Below are 16,755 nucleotides of genomic sequence, written 5' to 3'. Positions count from 1 at the left end.
AGCATCTTTTAATTTCATGGATGCAATCACTATCTGCAGTGATTTTGGATACCAGACAAATAAAGTCAGCCACTGTTTCCACTGTTTCCCCATCTATTTGCCATGAAGTGATGGGACTGGATGCCATGATCTTAGTTTTCTGAATGTTGAGCTTTTCTGGCTGGGAAGTTATGCCAAAGAGATCTCAAACATGAGTGTGAAAACTAAACTCACCATCCCACCTGCCTTCCTCTGTCCCAAACTGCCTTCTTCTCATGACTTCCCAGCCAGAGACATGACACTATTCTCTTTCTTCCCCAAGTCCCTAACCCCGGATGCAGCCTCCATTCTTGCTCCTTTGCAGCTCCCCAGGCTTTGTTCATTCTGCTGCCCTCACAACTCTCAGATCCACCCCCTCCTCTCCATCTGCCCATGCCTAAGTTCATCCCTGCATTTACCTCCCTGCCTCCAGTCAGTCCCTCCTCCACATTGCACACGAGTGCACTTTCTAGAACAGAAATAGCTGATGATGTCACTTCCTGGCATAAAAACCTTGCATTTACTTCTGTATTTTTTAGCATGCTGTAGCCCTCAGTCCCATCTCTCTCTGTATTCACTGATGTTTCACCCCTTAAGCATTCCTAGTGAGCTGTGCCATTTTGTACGGTCTTTGCCCAATCTGTTTCTTTTGCCTAGCATGCTGTCTTCCTACTCCTTTCAAATCTCTGCTTAGAAGATTCCTACACATCCTTTAGGACTCTGTCAAAACCTCACCTCTTCTTTGAAGCCTCCCCTGATGTTCCTCTGCAGCGTGAACTTTCTGTGTTCCCCAAATACCTTTATTATAACTCACTCCACATCGTGGCCCTTGTTTGCATATTCGTCTCCGCAAGTAGATGGTAAACCTCAAATGATAAAGATTGTTTTGATTTAATAAGTTTTTTCTACTCTCCCCAGTGCAATATGGAGTTAACTCAGTAGTTGGCACATGCTAGGAACTTAGCAAATATTTATCATGCAATTAAGTGAATGGGCAGAGGATAGATTGGTACTGATTGGGTTGACAGCTAGCCATCAAGTCGTGTACCGCAGTGCAGGTGGGTTACAGATCAGTAGAAAGAATCTTCACATTCCCACTGGCTGTAAGTTCCCAACAGACTTCAAAGTTAGGAAAGGCAGATGGTGACATGAACAGGAACAGATGCATTACATCCTTATGTGGCGTTTCCCTTGCAGTTCCACAGAGTGGGCAGCTGAAGGTGTCACATTCTTCAAAGGTATAAAGTCCTGCCAGCAGAGAAAAAAACAAACCATATCTTGCTGAGACATTGCCCCCCCCCCTTTTTTAATATGTTTTGCTGTTTACTAGTGATTTTGCCAATCACTATGGGCTTCCCAGGTGATACAGTGGTAAAAAATCCTCCTGCCAATGCAGGAGAAGCAAGAGACACAGGTTCGATCCCTGGGTGGGGAAGATCCCCCCGAGAAGGAAATGGCAACCCACAACAGTATTCTTGCCTGGAGAAACCCATGGACAGAGGAGCCTGGTAGGCTATAGTGCATGGAGTCGCAAAGAGTCAGACATGACTGAGCACAATGAGCCCAGCACAACAATCTGTGCACTTCCCTTTAAGGTACAGCCTCAGTTCAGTGCAGTCACTCAGTCGTGTCCGACTCTTTATGACCCCATGAATTGCAGCACACCAGGCCTCCCTGTCCATCACCAACTCCCGGAGTTTACTCAAACTCATGTCCATCGAATCAGTGATGCCATCCAGCCATCTCATCCTCTGTCATCCCCTTCTCCTCCTGCCCCCAATCCCTCCCAGCATAAGGGTCTTTTCTAATGAGTCAACTCTTCGCATGAGGTGGCCAAAGTATTGGAGTTTCAGCTTTAGCATCAGACCTTCCAATGAACACCCAGGACTGATCTCCTTTAGAATGGACTGGTTGGACCTCCTTACAGTCCAAGGGACTCTCAAGAGTTTTCTCCAACACCAAAAGCATCAATTCTTTGGCGCTCAGCTTTCTTCACAGTCCAACTCTCACATCCATACGTGACCACGGGAAAAACCACAGCTTTGACTAGACGGACCTTGGTTGGCAAAGTAATGTCTCTGCTTTTTAATATGCTATCTAGGCTGGTCCTAACTTTCCTTCCAAGGAGTAAGCGTCTTTTAATTTCCTGGCTGCAATCAGCATCTGCAGTGATTTTGGAGCCCCCAAAAATAAAGTTTGACACTGTTTCCACTGTTTCCCCATCTATTTCCCATGAAGTGATGGGACCAGATGCCATGATCTTTGTTTTCTGGATGTTGAGCTTTAAGTCAACCTTTTCACTCTCTTCTTTCACTTTCATCAAGAGGCTTTTTATTTCCTCTTCACTTTCTGCCATAAGGGTGGTATCATCTGCATATCTGAGGTTATTGATATTTCTCCCAGCAATCTTGATTCCAGCTTGTGCTTCTTCCAGCCCAGCGTTTCTCATGATGTACTCTGCATAGAAGTTAAATAAGCAGGGTGACAATATACAGCCTTGACATACTCCTTTTCCTATTTGGAACCAGTCTGTTGTTCCGTGTCCAGTTCTAACTGTTGCTTCCTGACCTGCATGCAGGTTTCTCAAGAGGCAGGTCAGGTGGTCTGGTATTCCCATCTTTTTCAGAATTTTCCACAGGTTCTTGTGATCCACACAGTCAAAGGCTTTGGCATAGTCAATGAAGCAGAAATAGATGTTTTTCTGGAACTCTCTTGCTTTTTTGATGATCCAGCGGATGTTGGCAATTTGATCTCTGGTTCCTCTGCCTTTTCTAAAACCAGCTTGAACATCTGGAAGTTCATGGTTCATGTATTGCTGAAGCCTGGTTTGGAGAATTTTAAGCGTGACTTTACTAGCATGTGAGATGAGTGCAATTGTGCAGTAGTTTGAGCATTCTTTGGCATTCCCTTTCTTTGGGATTGGAAGGAAAACTGACCTTTGACCTGTCCTGTGGTCACTGCTGAGTTTTCCAAATCTGCTGGCATATTGAGTGCAGCACTTTCACAGCATATTTCAGGATATGAAATAGCTCCACTGGAATTCCATCACCTCCGCTAGCTTTGTTAATAGTGATGTTTTCTAAGGCCCACTTGACTTCACATTCCAAGATATCTGGCTCTAGGTGAGTGATCACAGCATCGTGATTATCTGGGTTGTGAAGATTGTTTTTTGTACAGTTGTTTATTCTTGCCACCTCTTCTTAATATCTTCTGCTTCTGTTATGTCCATACCATTTCTGTCCTTTATTGAGCCCATCTTTGCATGAAATGTTCCCTTGGTATCTCTAACTTTCTTGAAGATTTACCTACTTTCTTCAATTTAAGTCTGAATTTGGCAATAAGGAGTTCATGATTTGAGCCACAGTCAGCTCCTGGTCTTGTTTTTGCTGACTGTATAGAGCTTCTCCATCTTTGGCTGCAAAGAATATAATCAATCTGGTTTCAGTGATGACCATCTGGTGATGTCCATGTGTAGAGTCTTCTCTTGTGTTGTTGAAAGAGGGTGTTTGCTATGACCAGTGTGTTCTCTTGGCAAAACTCTATTAGCCTTTGCCCTGCTTCATTCTGTACTCCAAGGCCATATTTAACTGTTACTTCAGGTGTTTTTTGACTTCCTACTTTGCATTCCAGTCCCCTATAATAAGTACTGACAAGTCAGAACATATTTCTGAAAGCCTCCTGCAGTACCAAGAGTTAACCTTTTAGCTGCTTGGACTTCCCTGGTGGCTCAGCTGGTAAAGAATCAGTCTGCAATGTGGGAGACCTGGGTTTGATCCCTGGGTTGGGAAGATCCCCTGGAGAAGGGAAAGGCTACCCACTCCAGTATTCTGGCCTGGAAAATTCCATGGACTGTATAGTCCATGGGGTCACAAAGAGTCAAGCATGACTGAGCAACTTCCACTTGTAAAGATATCTGTGGAATCCCTAAGCAGGAGCAGGGGGAGTGGTCAGAGAGTAAGGGGACTTGGACCTGAGGCTATTTACTAATTGGGAAGCTTAAAAATATTTTTTAACAATGTTATGATCATACAAAAGCATATCGTCTAAATAACAGACCTGCTTTAAAAGAATGTTAACCAACATTAGGATTGCTGGGTTCTTGAACCAAAGTTATCTCCTCAACATGTAGGAGAAAGCAACCAGTGCCCAGGTCTCTGGACTGGACAATCCTGTGTCCAACTCCAGCTTCCCAGTGTCCTTGGGACACTTCCCCACAGACTGCCCCTCAATTCTGATTTGATACATTTTACTTCCATGGTTCTGATATCTCTATAATCTCAGAAATCCATTTCCAAAGACAGGGCTTCCAATCCTTAGCTGGGCTTTTCATCAGAAAGAAATATGGAGATGGTTTGCTTGCTGCTGCTGCTAAGTTGCTTCAGTCGTGTCCAACTCTGTGTGACCCCATAGACGGCAGCCCACCAGGCTCCTCTGTCCCTTGGATTCTCCAGGCAAGAATACTGGAGTGGGTTGCCATTTCTTTCTCCAATGCATGCATGCATGCTAAGTTGCTTCAGTAGTGTCCGACTCTGTGCGACCCCATGGACAGCAGTCCACCAGGGCTCTGTCCACAGAACTCTCCAGGCAAGAGTACTGGAGTGGGTTGCCATTTCCTTTTCCAGGTTTGCTTGCAGACTTACTCAATTGCAGAGTAGGGCAACAGAGGAAGAGTGACCAGGAGGGAATCGTGCCTCTCTTTGTGATGGAAGGTAAAATGAAAGGCTCATGGGGCATACATGGGGAAAAGGTCTAAGAACAGGTCTTTAACCACAAATAATAAAATTATTAGCTTTACCTCTTGAGTGCCTACTCCAAGCCAGAAAGTGCTCTCCATCTTCCACCTGTCATCTCCAGGTGGCACACATTACTCCAGTGTGGGCATCTTTACCTCTGTCTGGCAGATGAGAAACAGAGAAGTTTGAACTTGTTGAACTTGTCCTTCAGATGTGAGCATGCCATGTGTTCATAGGTTATGAACGCCCCCTAACAAAACATTCGGTACAGTGCACTGACTTTCCCTATTGTCTGTCTCATCCGTTATAGTCTCAGCACTTTGAGGGTGGGATCAATGCTCATTTTACTTACTGTTATATCCCACACCAGAGGTTAATGCATAGTAGATATATGTTTGTTGAGAGGAAGGAAGGAAACCATCAAACCAGCCTAAGCTCACTTAAGTGATAACTGGTAACACCCGAGGGTTCTTCAGCTTTCTCCTCTAAGCTCACGGTTCATAGGGCAGGTTGGGGCAATGGAAGGAGACTGTCTGTTTTCTCTGGATAAAGAGACAACCACATATAACCATCTACTCCCAGGTGCCACTGTAGGACCTCTTGAGGATATCTGTTGTTATTCTTTTCTACTCCTGCCTCCCTCTCTGCCTTCTGAGATGGCCCGTCTTTTCCCAACTCCTTTATCATTTCCTTGACCTATGAAACTTGCATTCAAGAGACATTTAATAAATATTTACTCATTGATTCATTCAATCAAGTATGCAGTTCCAGGGTAGCACAGTTCAATTACAGCACTTGACAAAGCGCTCTTTCTTGACTTATTGACTTGCTTCCAAGAGAATTAAATATTGGTTTTACAGCACACATATGGAAATACCATCTCGATTGTTGAACCTCTTGTAAATACATTCCCCCAGGTCTATCTGGAGTGTCATTTAGCACTGTTCAAAAACCATCTAGGCTAATGTGGAGGGAGGCTTCTAGGAAAGTGGACGTGGAGTTGAGCCAACACTGAGTGATCCCAAGTAGAAGTAGTTGTGAGAAGCTGACTTCAGAAATTCATAAGTCCTCTCTCAAGAGATCTCCCTACTGCAGTGTGTCTGCTGCCTGGCTGCATATTTGAATCACTGGAGTTTTAAAATATAGATTTTATTATTATTTAGGTGTGGCAAGGTCGGCATATCAGGAGACAACTGCCATTGGATAGATGGTTTGTTATACTCCTAGATCTCAGGAGGAGGCGGGCACATTATGCTGGGGCGGAACACATAGGAAAGCCCCAGGTTTAGGCAGGAGAAAGGGCAGGGAGTGGAGAAAGATGGGCAGAAACTTTTCTTGTGAGTTCTGCAGGGAGGAACTAGTGAGGCAGGCTAGGCAGATTTAGGATTGACTAGTCTGAGTAATTTCTGCAGGCTTGGGCATAGGGGCTGTCTCCAGTTGCCTGGCACCTGGCCCTGGGGTGATTAGGGCAGGTGGAGAGAGGCCTGGACTTTGAGAGTCCCAGTCCTGGAGGTGATTGGGATATGGACTCTGGATTGGTTAGTTTGCATGTGAAATGTGTGCTAACTGCAGGCTGTTTAGAGGAATTAGCTTACCCTCAGAGGGACAGGCCTTCCAGGATCAGCCAGGACCTGGGATGTCAAAGCTTCACAAAATAAACCACATGATTAATAAAACTGGTTGAAGGAGGAACACTGTTTACATGTTGTCATGCTTGAGCCTTATCCTCCAGAGATTATGATGGAATAGGTCTGGGATTGGGCCTGGAAACTGGTATTTTTCAAAGCCCCCCACCTGGAGTGATTCTAATGTTGGCTAGGCTTGCAATCCACAGATTAGCATGTATGCCACTGAAAGGTCTGTATGTGTCTCCAGTTTTATTAATTGAAGGATGTGTCCTCTGCATAGTATACCATAGTATACCCAGTTTGCAACAAATCATGGATTCCTAAGAAGTAGTTCATCAAATCTGTTTGATCATAATTGCTTTGTCTTTCATTTCAGGCCTCCGACCAGGGAGACCTTCCATCCTCCTCCACCTGTTCCACCCAGAGGTCGTTGATTCCACCTCCTAAAGGCTACCTCCTTCTGGACTTTGAGACTTGCAGTTTTCAGCCTGTTAATGATGTCTTCATGTTGAGTTTTATGGCCTGACTGCTGACCTTAAGACCCACTCTCATCACTGATATTGTTGCAGCCCTGCTGGTTTGGGCTTACCTTGAAGAAGATATTATTAAGGCACAAAGAATCGAAAAACTAAGAACTTCATTCACCATCATCTATTGATCCATATCCTCGTTTGCCAAGAGGATGAGGACTTAATTGGAACTGGACTAATTTGGCATGTCAGGAGCCTGAAAAGATTGATCAGAAATGTACAAGTGATTTTACAGAAATGCACTTATATTAGGTTTTATTTGCTAGTCCAATCTAACTTCTGTGGTTATGATTTAAGAAGATATATCCTAATTTTTAAATGATTCTTCAGCTTTTCTGTAGCTTCAGGAGGGTGTTTAAATGCCAGGGCTGGTCATATACAGAAAACTCAAAAGGACTTTAGAGAGGGATTAGTCCTAACTCCTTTTAGATAGAAGGAAAATCTAATTTCACCAAAGCCTGGAGCCAAGAGTACTCAGTTGGTTAGAGGAAGAAGTGGGTCTGGAATTTGGACCTGCTGATTCCAGGTCATCACACTTCCCATATCCAAATGGCCAAGCTCTCTCCCTCCAAAGATGTCCAGATGAAGAAATGTGTTCAGTGACTATTGACCTTCTAGAAGTTTCCTTTTTCCATATCTCCCAGGTATGGGACTATCAAGTATTTGGGGCATTTATAATTCAGTATGCTTGCCAAGGAACATCTAAAAAAGGTTGGGAACCAGAAGCTTGGCATGCCAGGGACCCCACTTATTGCTCTGCATCCTTTATAGATCTTAGTTCTGGCCATAGGAGACAGGGGGGATCCTTGACTTTCACTCTGCTGAGGGGTCAGAAGAAGAAGGAAGAAATTAAAATAGAAATAGTCCTCTGTTTTACTATATACTTGTTATTAACACCAGATTTCGGAAATCTGTGCAGAGAATGTAGAGCCTTAGGTATATCTTTAATTTTGAGTCCCTAGCACATAAATCTACCTTGAAAACACAGGTCTGTAATTTGATGCTTAAATATACAGTAAAATTAGTGTCAGACCCATTTCTTTAAAAATTATCAGAAATCTGATGGTTCTCCATGAAATTATTCTCCATCCCACACAAAGATATAAAAACTATACTATTAAAGATCCATTTAAGTACAGTTTTATTGAGTCCTTTTCTAATGATTAATGGTTCTTTTTCAGTCGAATTCCTCAGTTCAGCAAACAATGATTGAGTGAAGTTAATAGCTTCTGGGATCTTGGGTTTTTGTTTTTCTGCTTTTTTTCCCCTAACATAAAATACACTATTGGCCTTGAAGAGAGTATTTGTGCAAATTACCTACCACAATTCCTGGCACATAGTAGCTGTTTTGGAATGGTCCCTTTACTCTCCTTGTCACTTATCTGGGAGAAATAAGGAAATACGAGATAAAAGGAGAACAAGAACTATAAGATTGGTATTCCTCTTATTTATAGACAATCTCTATTTTAAGCATGCTTGATCTTGATAAAGCTATACTTTTAAAAATATTTAATGCCTCTAAGCCTCCTTTTGGATGCCAAATTTAATTTTTTTTAGATTCTTTGATAAATAAACATTTAGATCAGTAACATGGCAAAACTTACTGCTAGCCAATGGTGTTACCATCTTTGTATGCACATCACTGTGTAATATTGGAATATTTTATGGCATTTTATTCTTGTAGGAAAATAAGTAGAAAACATAAAATTGAAAGTACTCATGAGAAATCTGCGTTTCATAAAATGTGGCACACTTGATATATGGACTGAAATGATCAGGAGTGCCAAGTCAAAAATGGCAAGTCTTAAATCCTCATTGAATGTTCATTGAACATCCAAAATGATTGTGTGCAAAAGAAGAAAATGAAAAATTTGTATGAAGCATGGGGACCATGTTATCAAGGAATATCTCTAAATGATGGGGTGAAATTTTTCATTCTCCAGAAACAGAGCCACTCATTATAATTTAAATTTACTCAATTTCCACACAGTCAACCTTAGTATACATGTTTAGGAATACAGTATGTAATAAAACCATGAATTTAAGTACAATGAGAATCAGAAACTAAATTGTGCCTAGGTATCCAAAGAGACAGTTAAAAAGTTCCCTACATGATGCCTCTCCTTCCCCAAGATTTTACAAACTGGCTCAATAGACAGTGAAGCTGTTAAGTCATGTTCACTGCCATTGCCTTTGCCTCTAACTGTGCAAGGTACATTGTCTTCCAGTTCCCAGTCCAGCACTGTTCCTTCATCTTATGTTAAAACCTGTGAGCAGATAACCCAACTATATGAGCAACAAAGTATGAATACTGAGAGACTCTAAACAGGAGGTTTGTATTACAATCAAATAATTTAACTTGACATATTTAATGATGTGAATAATCCCTAAGGCTTTGCCATAATTAGGTAAAATATGTAAATAACTTAAATGAATATTTTTCACATCAAGCTAAGTTACCTGCTCTTTCCCCCTCCTTTTGTCTTTCTTTGTTATTAAAAAACAGGGATCCTAGTCCACCCTACATTACCTCAATAGCTGGGATTTTTAGATCCCTCTCCCATTTGCTCCAGGAAGTAAGCTGATTTTCTATGCTTGTCTTTCAAAGAGTACTGTGTGGTTTTGCAACTGGTTGAGGAAGCATTAGTAACGGATTTATTTCTAAGAAAGACAAGTAGCTAATTTGGGTGTCTCTAGAAGATTCATCCTAAACATCGATCCTCAATTTTGAGGACTCTGACTGTATAAATATTTGCTTTGGTTTGATAAACAAATTGTGTTCTATTCGTTTCCAAGTATAATAAGTTATTAAGAATAAAAACGGTCTTCTCCATTCATTTCTGTGGCCAGATACTATGTTCACCAGAGAGGTGAGAGGATGAGTAGGAGGTTGAAAGATGTATTCTGAATTCTGAGCACAACTCAGAATTAGTTTTCTCACAGAAACTGTAATAAATCGTGGGTTCCCTGGCTAGCCTGCCAAAGCCCATTTAAAATGTCTTAGCTAGCCATGCAGTAAGAGTTAGCATGATGTAGGGAAAGAACATTGGCTTGGAAGTCAGGAAAATGACTTTATTTTGGACTGTTGCTGACTTGATGAATTCACCTACCTTGACTACCCATCATCTGTAAAATAAAACGTTTTGTGTTTAGTAATAACTTAAGTCCCTTCAACTCTGTAAGTTTAGGACTAAAGCTAGGGGTGAGGAATCACTCATTCTGAAGAAGGAAGGAGACAACCATACTGGAGTGTCCACCTAGTTAGCAAGGGGTCTTATTATGTGGCAGCTCCTGTTCCAGTTAAAAGAAATGTATGAGAAACAGTAAAATGGGAACTTAGTTGTATTATAATACAACTTATAATATTATAACTTAAAATAGCCTTAGTTGTTCTTCGGTCTAAGAACCAAATGTTTTAAGTGATTGCTTCCTAAAGAAAGAATTCAGAACAATTATAAAGTTCCTTGGTATCGAGAACGTTTCAGCCAGAACAGAAAAGGTAGAGGCAGAAGGTGATAAATAGCAATAGAAAAGTAGATTACTAGCAAGACAGTAGCAGCAGCAAGACAAACATAACAAAGCAGAAAGAAGAAATAGAGTTTCAAAGAAAAGGTAGCTGAGGATGGAAATCAGAAGATATTTTGTCATCTATAGACCAAAACTTTTGATGGTCGTGTTTACCAAAAATAAAAGATTGAAATTGTGGTTTTCTGGATCATTCGGTAGTCATAAACTCCTTAACCAATTGAGTCTTATTAGAGCTACCACAAAAAAGAGGTTTTAACAACCATTTGGGAGGGGTTGCCTTTTCATTGGCATTTTCCCCCTCAATCTTTTTGGTGTCAGGGAATGAGGTCATTAATCTAGATGAAGAAACTGATGAAATAAGATTTATCAATGTTTTTCACTCCCCAGTTTGGCAGAACAACCCTGATTTTGATGGTGCCCTTGAGTACTAATGATTTTTTTAAAATATATTTATTTATTTTTTGCTGTGCTTTGTTTGGGTCTTTGTTGCTCTGCATGGGCCTTCTCTAGCTGTGGAGAGTGGGGGATACTCTCTAGTTACTGTGTGTGGACTTACTCATTGTGGCGGCTTCTCTTGTTGGAGAGCACAGGCTCTAGGCACACGCCTTCAGTAGCTGCAGGTTGCAGGCTCCAGAGCGCAGGCCTGGTAATTACGTGGTGCATGGGCTTAGTTGCCCCGTGGCATGTGGGATATTCCCAGACCAGGGATCGAACTGGTGGTGTCCACTGCGTTGCAAGGCAGATTCTTAACCACTGGACCACTAGGGAAGCCCAGTACGAATGATTTTTGAGCCTTGATGTCATCAGGCTCCAAGAATCTTTGAAGCCATATTCCTTTTCCTCTAATTAGTTACTTTATCTCCTATTCTTTCTTCCTAAGCTTACTTATTCGGAGAAGGCAATGGCACCCCACTCCAATACTCTTGCCCGGAAAATCCCATGGATGGAGGAGCCTGGTGGGCGACAGTCCATGGGGTCGCTAAGAGTCAGACACGACTGAGCGACTTCACTTTCACTTTTCACTTTCATGCATTGGAGAAGGAAATGGCAACCCACTCCAGTGTTCTTGCCTGGAGAATCCCAGGGACAGCGGAGCTTGGTAGGCTGACATCTATGGGGTCGCACAGAGTTGGACACGACTGAAGTGACTTAGCAGCAGCAGCAGCAGCAAGCCTACTTATTATCAGACTTCTATCACCTAAAGCTATTTATCATTTCCTTGTACCTACCAGAGGTCCTGGCACATAACAGGTGTTCAATAAATATTCCTTGCATTAATGGCCCTGCATGCTCTTTCCCTCATTAAACTTTCCCAAATATGTCACCAAAACAGGGTCTGCTTTTCTCTTCTTGCTCATTGTTCATATTGCCTTTTGAACATTTACACTGTTGGTCGCATTTTGTGCAATTCCTTTTTTGTACACTGTTATGCCTGTTGTCTGCTGTGTGTGTAATGTTTCCTAGTTATAAGTCTACACTCCCCAAACGAATACTTTTTCTTGTGTCCTCCCTCTCTCAGTTGTGCCCGACTCTTTGTGACCCCCATGGACTGTAGCCCGCCAGGCTCCTCTGTCCATGGAATTCTCCAGGCAAGAATACTGGAGTGGGCTGCCATTTCCTTCTCCAGGGGATCTTCCCAACTCAGAGATTGAACCTGAGTCTCCTGCATTATGGGCAGATTTTTTACAGTCTGAGCAGCCAGGGAAGCCCTGTGTTCTCCCCACCCTCAAGCAATTGCCAACCTAGTGCTCCTGACAATACGGAGCAAATGCTTAATGCCTTAAATCTGTGGAGGCTGGTGATGGATGTTAAGCAAGAAACTACTCATCCATCTTAATTCAGCACTTGCACTGCTTATTCTTCAATTGCCCATCATCACTTGATTCAAGAGCTGTGATTATTCATTCATGGAGCATTCACTGAGCTTACACTATGAGCAAGTCACAGTGCTAGGTACTCGAAGGGATATACAAAGATGGATAAGACACCTCCTCTGACTTCTATTGCAATTACTGGTGTATGATTCATTCAGCAACTAATCAGGTACTACCTTTGTGATGCCTCTTAGACTATTTGGAAAGTGTTCTTTAAATCCTTCTGTTATTTGACTTTTCACTTATGAATGTCTTCAGTAAATAGTTATTGAATATGATGTGACAAGCACTATCCCAACAGCTGCCATCAAAAAGGGTCAAAAAGGTAGTGGCTGCCATCAAAAAGGGTCAGAATGCAGGAGAGAAGAGGAAATGAGACTATGGTAATTACGACATAAATGCAGCTGGAATCCTGAAGAAGGGATACTTAACTTACTGAGGGCATCATGCAAGGTTTCACTGAAGAGGTCATTCATTTAGGCCAGGAAAATGAGTAAACAAAGGTTGTCCATTCATTTCCATTCTAGGCAAAGGGAACATTGAAGAATCTAAAAAAGAGTGGATGAATGTGTATATACAACCGATTCACTTTGCTGTACAGCAAAAACTAATATAACATTGTAAATCAACTACACTCTAATCAAAATTAAAAAACAAAGGCAAAGGTACAGAGGTATAAAAGAATCCGGTGTACTTGGGAAATATAGGGATGTAGACTGAGCAGAGATCAGTGGGAAGTAAAGTTGAGGAGATAAATTGGAAACTGATTCTGTAGTTGCATGCTAATAGGATTATCCTTCAGGAAGGAATTTTTTTTCTAATTACACATATAGCACATACCCATTGTATAAAACACTCAAATATTGGCAGTCACGTACACTGTTAATGGTTTGAGTCATAATCTTTCAGATTATTTTCTGTGGTTAGACTAATATCATTCAAAATGGAATTACAGTCTATACTTGCAAATTTTTTCACTTAAAATTGTCTCTTGCCTATCATTGCATGCCAGCATATACAAGTCTACTTTATTTCCTAAAATGTTTGTATGGATGGCGGTCCATTAGTAGTAAGAAATACTGATTCTGGGGCTTTCTTGGTGGTTCAGTGGCTAAGACTCCACACTCCCAATGCAGGGGGCCCAGTTTCGATCCCTGGTGGAGGAACTAAATCCCACGTGCCACTCCTAAGTGTTCATTTGCTGCAAATAAAAAACCCAAGTGCCGCAATGAAGACCGAATACAGCCAAATAATAAATAAATAAAAATAAATATTAAAAACATAAGACTGATTCTGAAGCCAGATGCTAGGATCAAGTCCTTCAGTAACCACTTAAACCCTCCATGCTTCTGTTACCATTTCTGTAAAATGAATATACTGTGCCTGTTGCCTAAGGATTGAGTCAATACACGTGAAGTGCTCAGAATAGTGCCTGGCAGATGAAAACGTTAGCTGTGATTTCTTGATTTATGTAGGCAATATACAAGGAGTATTTTAAGCAAGGCAGTGATATAGTCAGCTTTCTTCATAGAAGAATCACTCTGGTACCTGTTGGGGAGGATAAATAGGTAAGGAAGACCGGTAATAAGGATCCTGTTAGGAGGTTTTTGCAATACATGGTGAGTGAGGTGCAGACGACTGGCTGTTACTAGGAAGGGAGAGGAAAAATAAATTCTTTAGATAGTTCTAAGATAACAAATGCTAGAACTTGTTGACTGCTGATGCCTGATAGAGACAACTCGACTCCAGGGTCCAGATGTTTATGCTGCTACTGCTGCTAAGTCACTTCAGTCGTGTCCGACTCTGTGTGACCCCATAGACGGAAGCCCACCAGGCTCCCCCGTCCCTGGGATTCTCCAGGCAAGAACACTGGAGTGGGTTGCCATTTCCTTCTCCAATGTATGAAAGTGAAAAGTGAAAGCGAAGTCGCTCAGTCGTGTCCGACCCTTAGCGACCCCACGGACTGCAGCCTACCAGGCTGCTCCATCCATGGGATTTTCTAGGCAAGAGTACTGGAGTGGCTTGCCATTGCCTTCTCCGCCAGATGTTTATATATTTGACAAATAACTTTTGAGTTTCCACAATGGGCCTGACACTGTTCTAGTACATGTCAGTGAACAGGATCTCTGCTTAGGAGAGAAGCTTAGATTCTAAGAGATGTTTCTATCTGTGGACGGGAGATTCAACAAATAAACCAACAAGAATTTTAAAAAGATTGAATAGTAGAGGTTCAATAAATATTCAGGGATTTTATGACACTCATCCAACCCGGCACCAGTTTAGCACTCTCCCTTAATGACGATTACGGAGCTGGTGATTCATTCTCGGCGGGAGCCGAACGCCTGTGAGGGTTATTTGATCTGATCCCTGCAACCGAGAGGGGGCAGGTCAGACTATTACCCCACTTCGCACCGAAGAAAATGAGGCCAGAACATTGAGGCGTTTTGACCCAGGTCGCACAACTCGACCTGGCGCTGAGGGCCAGGCAGCCGCGAGCGGGGCGAGGCCGCGGCCAGCGTGCGTGCCGCCGACCTTGGGAGCCGGCGGGCGGACCGGCCGGGCCCTCTCGGCCACGGGCTCGCGCCTCCCGGGCGGGGCGGCCGGCGGCGGTTGCGGCCCCGCGTCGCGAGGCACTTCCGGCGTGTGCCGGGGTGGCCGGATGACGTGGCTGAGTCAGAGGAAGAGGCAGGGAGGCGCGGGGGGCGGGGGAGGCTCCGGGGCGGGCGGTGACGGCGGCGGCGCGGAGGAGCCAGCGGCTGGGCCCGGGCCCCGTGCGTCTGTCCGCGCCCCGTGGATGCGAATCGGCCGCGGCGGCGGCGGCGGCGGCGGAGGAGGAGGAGTCGGAGGGCCGGCGCCGGTGCGGTGGGAGCGCGGAGGATGAGGCCGCTGCCGGGCGCTCCCGGCGTGGCGGCGGCCGCCGCGCTGCTGCTGCTGCTGCTGCTGCCCCGGGCCCGGGCGGACGAGCACGAGCACACGGTGAGAAGAAGCGCTCCCTGCCGTCGCGGCCGCCGCCGCCCGCTCCCCGCGGCCCGCCGCCTCGGCAGGCCCGGCGCGGCCTGGACGGCCCGGCTGCCCGGCCGAGCCCCGCGGCCGTCTTCCGGTTGGGCCTGGCGGAGCAGGAACCCCGGGAGCGGGGAGGCGGCATTTCCGTGTGTTCCCGGGACAGGACTCCACTCTCAAGTGCCTGGGCCTCCTTTCCCCAGCCCGGACCTAAATGGCGCCTAACCTCTGGGTCCCGGGGCCCCGGGAGCCGGGAAAGAAGCGGAGTCTGAGGGTCGGGGCTCACTTGGCCGCGGCAGTGGGGGGCCGCAGGCAGCCAGTCTCGGGGCTGGTGTCCCCCAGGGAAGGGAGCTGCGCCCTCGCTGCTGGGGGGCTACGACACGGCGGAAGATGGATGCACCACCTATAACTCGTCATACACTAACCAGGAAATATCCACCACTTAATGGTGCTCGCCGGCCTTTATTTGCCCCTCCTGCCCAAACCGGAATCCAACACTGGCGTGGGGACAACCTCGATAAGCTTGAGGTGAAGAGCAGTTTACACGTGTACAGGCGCTCAGCCACCCGCATCCGCCTTGGAGGCCTTGTAACTTTCTCCTCACCTCTTCTGGCCGCGAGATGAGGCTCGCGTCCCAGTGGTCTCTAGGGCAGCTTCTGATTGTGCGGGGTCTTAAGTTTCCCAGGCCTCTTGTCTTGCTGGGAACAACCCGTTTTGCATTTAGCCTAAAATTGATCGACTGTTTGTTTAATTGGCATTTTCCACATCAAAGCTTGGATATTAACGACTCCTCTTGTGACTTTCACTTAAGGAAGGTAATTCAGTGGCTCTCTCAGTGGTAGATGTGAGCAGAGCAGTAAAGTCATGTAAATTAGAGGGTGAGTGTGAGTAGTTTGTGTTTTTAGACCTTAACTCATTAATGATACGACTTTGCATGAGAGGTTGTGTAGTACTAAATCTGAAAGTCTTCTGTCATTTCTGACAAGTGAGGAAATGAAGCGGCCAGAGAAGTCTGTAGGTTACTTGTGCTCTTCATTTAGTTAACACAAGTTCTAAACTTTGAGGTACAGCAACTTTTTATCTGTATATTTTTTAAGTCCTGAGCCGGTGACGTTTTTGTACTGTATTTGTGACTTTTCACCTTAAGATAGTTTTATTTGCAGGTTAAACAGTTTAAAAATTTGTCTCAAAGAGTAAGAAGTGTTCATTTCCAGTGGGCATTCTTTTGGCCAATGAGTACTACTATTTTTCCAGTTTCTTTGAGCACTTTGGAAATACCATATAAAACTCGGAATTGTTTCTTTAGTTCCACCGTACAGGCATATAAGCTTAAGAGTAGTATTTTACTTTTTTACAGTGAAAGTGAAAGTCGCTCAGTCTTGTCCGACTCTCTGCGACCCCGTGGAAATTATACGGTCGATGGAATTCTCCAGGCCAGAATACT

The 16,755-nt window shown here is 44.1% G+C and overlaps 2 protein-coding genes across 8 annotated transcripts in view; both read left to right on the top strand.

The window, feature by feature from the left end:
* PIK3AP1 (phosphoinositide-3-kinase adaptor protein 1) overlaps positions 1-10,068 on the top strand; it is a 132,459-nt gene extending 122,391 nt beyond the window's left edge. For all 7 annotated transcript variants that reach the window (XM_088842214.1, XM_088842216.1, XM_088842217.1 and 4 more), the window contains one exon: positions 6,756-10,068. In XM_088842214.1, coding sequence (XP_088698340.1) covers positions 6,756-6,813 — 58 coding nt within the window. In that variant the 3' untranslated portion in view covers positions 6,814-10,068. The remainder of the gene's footprint in view (positions 1-6,755) is intronic.
* Positions 10,069-15,015: 4,947 nt separating this feature from the next.
* Positions 15,016-16,755, top strand: part of TM9SF3 (transmembrane 9 superfamily member 3) — a 65,486-nt gene continuing 63,746 nt past the window's right edge. The window contains exon 1 of the mRNA XM_055424987.2: positions 15,016-15,287. Within this exon, the coding sequence (XP_055280962.1) occupies positions 15,189-15,287 (99 nt within the window). The 5' untranslated portion in view covers positions 15,016-15,188. The remainder of the gene's footprint in view (positions 15,288-16,755) is intronic.

This window comes from Moschus berezovskii, chromosome 12 (assembly GCF_049115385.1).
Source record: "Moschus berezovskii isolate FMDL1 chromosome 12, NW_MosBer_1.0, whole genome shotgun sequence".
NCBI lineage: Eukaryota > Metazoa > Chordata > Mammalia > Artiodactyla > Moschidae > Moschus > Moschus berezovskii.
Note: the sequence above shows the minus strand (reverse complement) of the source record. Positions and strands in the feature narration are given on the sequence as shown.